Below are 8677 nucleotides of genomic sequence, written 5' to 3' on the forward strand. Positions count from 1 at the left end.
TTCCTAGAAAGAATGGTCAGGAAAGTTCTCACCAGGACTGTCATTTCTGTTTAAATCCTGGAGGTAAGGGCGTGAGGGTGTGCATATACCTGTGAGTCTATCGCTCCTAGTGAGACCAAAGCAAATACAAAGAGGGAAGAACATAGAGAGAACTTGAGCAGTGGCTTCTTAGAGTGAGTTCACAAGAGCGCTGGGTGAGAACTGGATGGGAGTGGGGTTCCGGGACATCGGCGTGTAAACCAAGCACTCCAGCCGAGACTTTAGCTGGGGAGGTGTCTGTCCTACTGAGGATCCAAGGATGTTTGCCGCCCACGTATGGTGTACGCCAGCATCTGGTACTAAGAACGCTGTGGGTAGGAGGATCCGAAGCTCAAGACCCAGTGAGACCCCGTCTAAAGCAAAACAAAACGAGGAGGAAAAGCCCAATAGGGTTAACAAAGGTGGGAAAACTCCACCCAAAACAAAAACTCCACCCTACAATCCGTCAGCTGATGCTAATGCTCCGCCCCCTAATTGCCTTCCAGAGACCGGAACTCCAGGGCCGAGGCCGGACCGGAAGTAACTTCACTAGCGGCGGCATTTTAAAGGCTGCATTTCCGTTAGCGGCGGCGGCGGGAATCTAGCGGCTGGCTGGCTGGCGACTAGGCCTCTGTGGCAGAGAATCCGGCGGGAATCTGAGCCATCCGAGCCGCCACCATGGTGAGAAGGCGCGGGCTGGCCGCAGGGCGGTAGCTGGCGGCGTCCGTGGGCTGGAGCCGAGCCGAGCCGCCCGTGGCGGAGGAGGTCGGGGTGGAAGCCGCTTCATCCCAGCGCCAAAGGCCTGGACTTGCCGTGAGGCTGCGCCCCGGTAGAGAGGGAAGGCCGACCGGGGGACAGAGGCTGATGCGCGGCCGTCAAACGTCGTGTCCCGGAGCCACGGCGGTTTCGGCCCCGCGGCCTCCGTAGCTTTAAGTTTGGGCGTCAGTGTGTGCCCGGGCTTTTGGAGCAGGCGCAGGCCTCCGGCCGACCCGGCAGCGCCGGGCGAGGCGGAGGAGTAGCGGAGGTCACGGCCCGAAACCGGAGTGGAGCAGCGGAGGGAGCGGGAGGCTGGAGGAGAGGGTTTGCTAGCAGAGTGCGCGCGACCTTGCAACTCTTATTTTGATGATGGGCTGTGTCGGGCGCCGGGGCTGCACCCTAAAGTAAGTTCTGTCTTCACTTGGGCCAGTTTCTGGCCAGGCAGTCCTAATATAGCTACAATATAATATAACTAATATCGCTATGGTAGCCCAGCGTTAGGCAAAAGTAACGGCAGGGGGAGGAGCGAGAACGCTTTCTCCAGGAGGTGACTCCCAAATGATTGTTCCGGGGCGCCCGGCTCCCCCATGGGAGGGAGGGTTAGCAATCTGGAAAACTGAGAGAGCAAAGCAGTCGATGGCCGGAACTTTCCAGGAGCCTGGTTGCTGAAGGCCCAGCCTTGCTTTATCCTGTTGGTAGTGAACGATCGCTGCAAGATTTTTCCCAGGCTTAATGAACTTAAGTTTTTAAAGGTCAACCAGGGAAAGTGGTCTTTGCTTGAAATCTCAGTTTGTTATCATTTCTGTACTCAGAAGGCAGAGGATCCTGATTTTGAGATTAGGTTTGGCTACAGAGTAAATGTAATAAATACCTCGAATTTCTCCAAAACATTACTCTAGTTGCGGAGCTGAAGAAACCCGAGGTGGTCAAACAGGATATTGCTTTTCTTTCTTTCTTTCTTTCTTTCTTTCTTTCTTTCTTTCTTTCTTTCTTTCTTTCTTTCTTTCTTTCTTTCTTTCTCTCTCTCTCTCTCTCTCTCTCTCTCTCTCTCTTTCTCTCTTTCTTTCTTTCTTGAGTTGACTGAGGCAAGTCCTTAGTTAATCTTCAGCCGGAGTAGCCTATTTTACCAGTAAAAATGAATGACACTGGGTCCAATTTTGAGGATCAAATGAAATACACAATCCCTTTCAAGGGCCTGGATATACAGAGAGTATCCAATAAAGTATTAGCTGTTACTAGGCAAAGGGACCGATGTATGCTGATCCCCGTGAACAGTTATTTAAGGGGATTAAGCAGAAAACACAATCTGGATCTTTAGGTTAGGATGGGGTAAAACGGGAGTGAACAGCAATTGCAGTTCCTGGCAGAGGTGATACTTGGGTGGTTAGGGGTGGCATAACGCCAGTTAGGTTGGGGGGGGGAGCCCATGTTTCTAATAGAGACAGGTACATCTGTTCACCTTGAGATGTGTATAGGCTCCCCCTTTATTTTTGCAAAGCTATATTGGAAGCCAGGATAGAAACTGTTGCTGCCTTAATTAAAAATTAAGGGTAACAAGTTATATATCAGTGTTAAGTATCCAAACTAACTAACACTAGCCCAGAAAAGTTAACCCTATTACACCAAGCCCTGGAGGCATGCTAACCAGTGCTTGGTTTGAGGACTCCATTCTTGCTTCAGACTTGATTCACTTTCTGGTAATAAGCTTTTCCTTTAGTGGATTTTTGGTGCCAGTCAAATTCCAGTTCTTAGTTGTTTTGATGGATTTATATGTTCATAGCACTGAGTCTGCCATTTAGTATGGGTGGACTTGGTCAATTTGTGGACACTTAGAGTCTCCTGAGACAGACACAACATAAGCAAAGTCACTAGAGTCTGGGGAAGGTCACTTTTTTAAGGGAAGGGAGACTAGCAGGTTACCTGGCAGAAGTCTAGGCTGAAGCTGGGCGATAGGAAGAGTCTCAGGTAAAGACTGTGTGGAAGACAGTTGAAAATTGTTGAGAGATTAGTCTGGTGGAAGACTTGGGGGAGGGCCAGAAGTGAGAGAGTGCAGAAGAGCTGAGCCTCCCTGGTGCCTGTTCTCCTCACAGACGGTGGGCAAGAGCAGCAAGATGCTGCAGCACATTGACTACAGGATGAGGTGCATCCTGCAGGATGGCCGGATCTTCATCGGGACCTTCAAAGCCTTCGACAAGCACATGAATTTGATTCTGTGTGACTGTGATGAGTTTAGGAAGATCAAGTAAGGAGAGGGCTGTTTGGCGGGAGAAGGAGCTGAGGAGGAAGTGGATGGGAGGGGTGGGCCACATTTGGGATGCTAATGCAGCTAGTGCTCTTGCTCTCCTGCTTTTGACTTAAATGGGACAGTTGGCCACCAAGACATAGCTTCCTTCATCCCGCAAACCTTGCTCTCTGAGTTTAGCAAAGTGGAAGAGGTGAGGAGGGCTGCTAGGCTTTTAATTACTCTGATTTGCATGCCCCTGGGTACTGGGGTAAAGGGCTCTCATGTTCTCCCCACAGGTGTGTGAGGGGGGAGAGCTTGATTTTCTGGCCTCATTACCTATTTGTAAAGCTGTAGCCTACAGGGCTCTCCTAATGCGGCCTGGTCTGAAACTGCTTTAAGAAGCCTCTGACCCTCTTCAGGGTAAGTGCTCTGCTCCCCATGTGGGCTTGGGGCCAGTCATTTTTGTTGACATTTTCTAAAAAATAAAAATTAAAAAAATGGAGATATTTTCTGGTTTGCTGCAATTCTGTAAGTTACTAGCTAACTCAGGCCCTTAAACAAAGTGGTCTATTTCAGTCCTGTTTTATATATTCAGGACATCTTGAGGCTCAACAAGATGGTGAGCCTTGTCATATGACACTCTTGTCCTATGCAGCATTCATATTATGGACTGACTGAATTCCCTTAAGTTCTTTTTGAGATTGTTTTCTTTTGTGGCCCAAGATCAAGTATAGAATAAAAATGCAGAGATGTCTGAGTGCTTGGTAGGTGTTAGAGTGGGACCAGCAGATCAGTGTGGAACTCCCATTTTAAAAACAAAACTGATTTTCCGGTTTAAAAAATGTTGAAAAATGTGTTTTAAATAAAGTTAATGAGAAAAAAAGCTTGACTACTTATTAGTTTCCATTATGAAAAGCCACACTATAGGCTTATTTAACAAACCAGTATGAGCTAAAAAAGGAAAAAAATAAAATCAAGTTGTCTTTTTAAAAATCAGGACATTTTGTCTTTATAGCTTCCTGCTCCCATCTTGTTAGTTTTCCTAGTTCACCCTCATCCCATTCATCGACTTTGGTGGTTTGTTTGGGGTGGGCTCTGGCCTGAGGTCACCCTTGTGAAAAGTCAGCATCTGTGTGTGTGGAATCTCTTTCCTTTATTCCATCTGTTTCTCATATAAGGTGAAGGGTGGATTGTAGTAGGCCTTGAGGTTGAATCGTACACTGCGTGGGTGTGGAGCCAGTCACTCACTTTTGATAAAGAATTGTTCAGCCTGTCTCTTTCTGTGAAGTCTTAAGCTGAAGGGAGGAAACAAGGTAGTAGCTGAGACAACCAGGAAAGGCTTTGCCATTGGCTGTGGAAGCATCTTAGCCATGGCTGGGGTTTCTTGCTGCTTGTCCTGTTTCCTGGTCTTCGTGTCTACTTGGCTTGGTAGGAAACAACAGCTAGCTATCTCCATGTGAGATCACCTTGCCTGGGGTACTGCCTGTTTTAGAAAGTTTATATACTATTTGTCAGATCATGTAATACACAGCCGACCTTGGTAAACCTAATGTTCCCTGCCTTCTAATACTTGCTTATTTTTCTTCTAAAAATTCAATTTTAGGCCAAAGAACTCCAAACAAGCAGAAAGGGAAGAGAAGCGAGTCCTTGGTCTGGTGTTGCTTCGAGGGGAGAACCTGGTCTCCATGACAGTAGAAGGACCTCCTCCCAAAGATGTAAGTCCTTCCTGAGTACCTGTTGAAGGGAGGCCCTTATGAGAGCCAGGCTCTGTCAGGTACTCTGGCTCTGCATCCCTTTACAGATAGTAAATGAAATCTTAAAACAGCTACCTTGCCAGTGAGTGGAGAGACAGCTAGAATTTGTGACTTTAATGCCCACGCCCAGAGGAATCCTAATCATCAGAGAGCTGCCTGAGGCCATATTGGTCACCCAGCAGTTCTGTATATGTATGCAACAACAATTAGTAAAAAGGGAGAGGAAAGGGAAAGGGGCAACTGTAATTATCTCAAAAAAATTAACAGTCCTTCTGGGTACTTTGGTGCAAGCCGTCAGTCCCAGGAGAGGCAAGGGGATCTATGATTTCAGGGCTACATAGTATAAGACCCTGTCTCAAACAAAAACAATAACAAAACAGCTCCAAATAATAGAATTTATGAATGTTTTATTTGGTAGTTAGAGAATATTAGCATTTATTATTATTTATTACCTGTGCACCAGGGATGTTAGTGTTTTATTTAATCATCGTAAGGGGTTTTTAGTTTGCTTTTTGAAAATTATCATCTGGGGTTGGGGATTTAGCTCAGTGGTAGAGCACTTGCCTAGCAAGTGCAAGGGCCTGAGTTTGGTCCTCAGCTCTGAAAAAAGACAAAATAACAACAACAAAACAAAAAAAACCCCACCTCACCTTATGGATGAAATGAACTGAGTTTTAGCTCACCTAAGATGTCATAGCTAGTAAATGGTAAACCTGACATTTGATCCCAGATGTTCTTGGTTCTATAAACACCAAATATGTTTCTAAATAGAGCTCTCTTATAAAGAACCTGGCCAAATTCGTTTTCTCTTTGAGACATTGCCAACTGGGAGAATATTTCTAGCCTGTATTTATGTGTGTGTGCATCTGTTTTAATTTTTGCCATGCTTGGGTTTAACCCAGGGTGCCATGTATGCTGGGTAAGCACTCTGCCACAGAGTTGTAGCTTCAGCTCCCGTGTTTATTTTTATTCACACATGGTTGGTATGTAACACGTGAAAAATTTTTATAAATATTTTCAGTTACCCCCCCCTGCTTTGCTTTACATCTGCCGATGACTTTGAGATAGCCTCTCCAGTGAGTACAGAGTAGTTTATCTCACTCATTTTGGTATTTTAAACTCTGCAGTACAGCTTTTCTCATTGGTAAATGTGTATAAGGTATTATTTGGCCACTGTCATTTATGTCTGTGTCTGTGTCCAGCTCACGTTCTATGTTTACTCATAGTTTTGAGCTTTGACTCCGGCTTTATTCTTTTGGGAATGAATGTAGGTATTGAGTGACAGGTGTCTCTAGATTTAAGATGTAGTTTTTTAAGGGGTGACAGGTTTCTTGGTTTTGCATGGAGGAGGAATGATGTTAGGCTATACAGTTAGTGCTGTTTATTTGCCTTATAGATCTGAGAGGTTTAGGCAGTGCTATTCCAAAGATGTACTTAGAATTCTTGAAGACACTGAGTATTACAGCATCTTTCTTTCTCTTTTTCAGACTGGCATTGCCCGAGTGCCACTTGCTGGAGCTGCAGGGGGGCCAGGCATCGGCAGGGCTGCTGGCAGAGGAATCCCGGCTGGTGTTCCTATGCCCCAGGCTCCTGCAGGACTTGCTGGGCCAGTCCGAGGTGTTGGAGGGCCATCCCAACAGGTGAGGTATTGGAGGAAGATAGTAGTTTCTGGTAGCCGAAAGGATAAGGGCAAACCCACAGCTTGGGGAAGAGTCCAGAATGACCAGTCTCGTGGATGACACGATTATCAGTTATTACTGTATGAAGAGATGTACAAAAGGTATTCTGGTCAACTGAAATTAGGAGACTGTTCCCGTGACATTTCTCTTCCCATGTCACCAGTTTTAATTAAAAGTACAAGTGCTTTTCCCAAGTTGGATTGGGAACTCTTAATATTAATATCAGGCCAAGAGACTGGACATTGAGCACTCAGGCTTTCTGATACATACGACTTTTACATGGAAAGTAATGGCATGAGCTGTAGCTCTAGGACTCCATGATGCTCAGTGCAGTTTGGGAGAAGAGTAGGAAGCTGCACTGAAGATTGCTTTCATTCCTCTGTATTTCCTTAGGTGATGACCCCACAAGGAAGAGGCACTGTTGCAGCTGCTGCAGCTGCAGCCACAGCCAGTATTGCAGGAGCCCCAACTCAGTACCCACCTGGTCGTGGGGGTCCTCCTCCACCTATGGGCCGAGGGGCCCCTCCTCCAGGTGAGTATCGTCATCAAAGGACACTAGCATTAGTCACACAGTGCCTTAGCTGGATTCATGATGAAATAGATCCTTGACTGAAGCTGATGATGCGTCTGTGTAATTAAGCAGGATTACTCTGAGATCCAGCCTGGCTGACTGAACTGGGAACTAGCTGGACAAGAGCCATTAGGAATGCCACTCTGGCTCAAGGGCCACTTTGCTTGTGAGGCTGAGAGGATGAACTAGACCTTCTGACTTGGTAGACAGCTTTGTATGTTTCCTTCCATCTTTTAGAAGGTCACCTGAGCTCTTCTCTTCCAGGTATGATGGGCCCACCTCCTGGCATGCGGCCTCCCATGGGTCCCCCAATGGGGCTTCCTCCTGGCCGAGGAACTCCAATGGGCATGCCCCCTCCTGGGATGCGGCCTCCTCCTCCAGGCATGCGAGGTAAGTGCCTAAAACACTGAGTTTGGCTGCTTTTCCTAGAATTTACTAGGGCAGGAACTGGAGGTTTGCTTTAGACCACATCCATTTTGGGGCCTCAAATTCAGGGAAGTGAGGTCTTGGAGGTTAGCTATGTCCTGGAAGTATCGAGGAGAGGTAAGCATTTAACTGGTCGGCTTTGCTTCCAGAACAGAGATGTGTTCATGGCTCAACCCAGATGAGAGTGTCTGAGATCACAGTAGAGACTGTCTGATGCCCTTGACTAATTTAGGAGTATCTTTCTTGCTGGGCATGGTGGCCCATGCTTTTAATTCCAGCACTCAGGAGGCAGATAGAGCTCTGATTTTGAGGTCAGCCAGGTTGTGAGACTTTCTTGCCCCCTCTCCCCAAAAAGAAAGCCCAGAGGGCATCTTGACTACCAGCCCTGTGTTCTTTCTATGAAGTCTTCATAGTAGGTCTTAAGTAGTGGTCAAATTTTATGACCATTTATTTTATGTCTCTGATTTTTGCATTTGTAGTTTTTTCAGACGTAGCTCCAGGAATGTCTCCAACTAGCTCTGCATGTATGTCCCTGTAGACACTTGATAGCTACTTATAGAGCCGGGAAGTTGGGGGCTTGAGTTATAGATCAGATACTGACTAAAAACTTGTTTCTCTTGCTTTAGGTCTGCTTTGATCTTCACACAGCATTATGTCAGTAGCTCAGAGGCGATGTGGACTCTGTTCCCCAGGGTCAGGTTACCACAGACCTGTTTGTTTGTTATGCAGTTCATGGAGTCTCCCTGGATTGTCTGGTTTCCCTTTCAGGGCTCCCTCCCTGGGAAATGTGCCCTCCAAGGCCCTAGACTCATCTTGGTTCTCCTCAGCTCCTTGCCTGTTTCCTTCGCAAAAGGCTGTATGTACATAGTCCTTTTTCTCTGTGGCCTATGAAGCTGGTTTATAATAAACTAAGAGACTGTTATACATAGAGTTGATATATTCATTTGTCTTCAGAGTGCATAATAGTTAGAAAAGGTTACCTTGGAAATTTAAATCATACTTTTAGCTGTTTCCCACTAGTATTTTACTGTTTGGACTAAGAAAATTACAAAGGTGAATCAGTATGAAGCTTTTTGCCCACCAAATGTAAAGATCAGTTTGATGAAATAAATATCATCCCTTGGGTATGAAACAAACACTAAAAGTGAAAATGTTCTTGAGGGGTTGTGGGTAGCTTCTGTATAACTGTCTCAGGGCCGCACAGCACACACTGTAACCTACTTGTAATGGGCTTGCCAGTTTGTTTGGA

The 8677-nt window shown here is 46.2% G+C and overlaps 1 protein-coding gene across 2 annotated transcripts; it reads left to right on the plus strand.

Moving 5' to 3' along the window:
• The first annotated feature begins 539 nt into the window (after positions 1-539).
• Positions 540-8350, plus strand: Snrpb (small nuclear ribonucleoprotein polypeptides B and B1). Of its 2 annotated transcripts, none has more exons than XM_085834197.1 (7): positions 540-699; positions 2865-3016; positions 4602-4713; positions 6240-6397; positions 6841-6963; positions 7267-7392; positions 8055-8350. In XM_085834197.1, exons 1-7 carry the CDS (start codon positions 697-699, stop codon positions 8317-8319), a joined length of 939 nt encoding a protein of 312 aa, XP_085690323.1. In that variant the 5' UTR covers positions 540-696; the 3' UTR covers positions 8320-8350. The 2 variants fall into 2 exon arrangements, with proteins under 2 accessions (XP_085690323.1, XP_085690321.1); XM_085834195.1 differs by having other exon boundaries at positions 547-699; positions 6240-6392; positions 6825-6963.
• The last annotated feature ends 327 nt before the right edge of the window (positions 8351-8677 follow it).

This window comes from Mus caroli, unplaced genomic scaffold (genome assembly GCF_978045245.1).
Source record: "Mus caroli unplaced genomic scaffold, Mus_caroli_1 scaffold_2, whole genome shotgun sequence".
In the NCBI taxonomy this organism is placed as follows: domain Eukaryota; kingdom Metazoa; phylum Chordata; class Mammalia; order Rodentia; family Muridae; genus Mus; species Mus caroli.

Bases quoted from the DNA above. Each gene is read 5' to 3' on its own strand.
- Snrpb (XM_085834197.1), top strand. The intron at 3,017-4,601 runs GTAAGGAGAGGG...ATTCAATTTTAG, and splicing joins GATGAGTTTAGGAAGATCAA to GCCAAAGAACTCCAAACAAG. The intron at 6,398-6,840 runs GTATTGGAGGAA...TGACCCCACAAG, and splicing joins GGGCCATCCCAACAGGTGAG to GAAGAGGCACTGTTGCAGCT.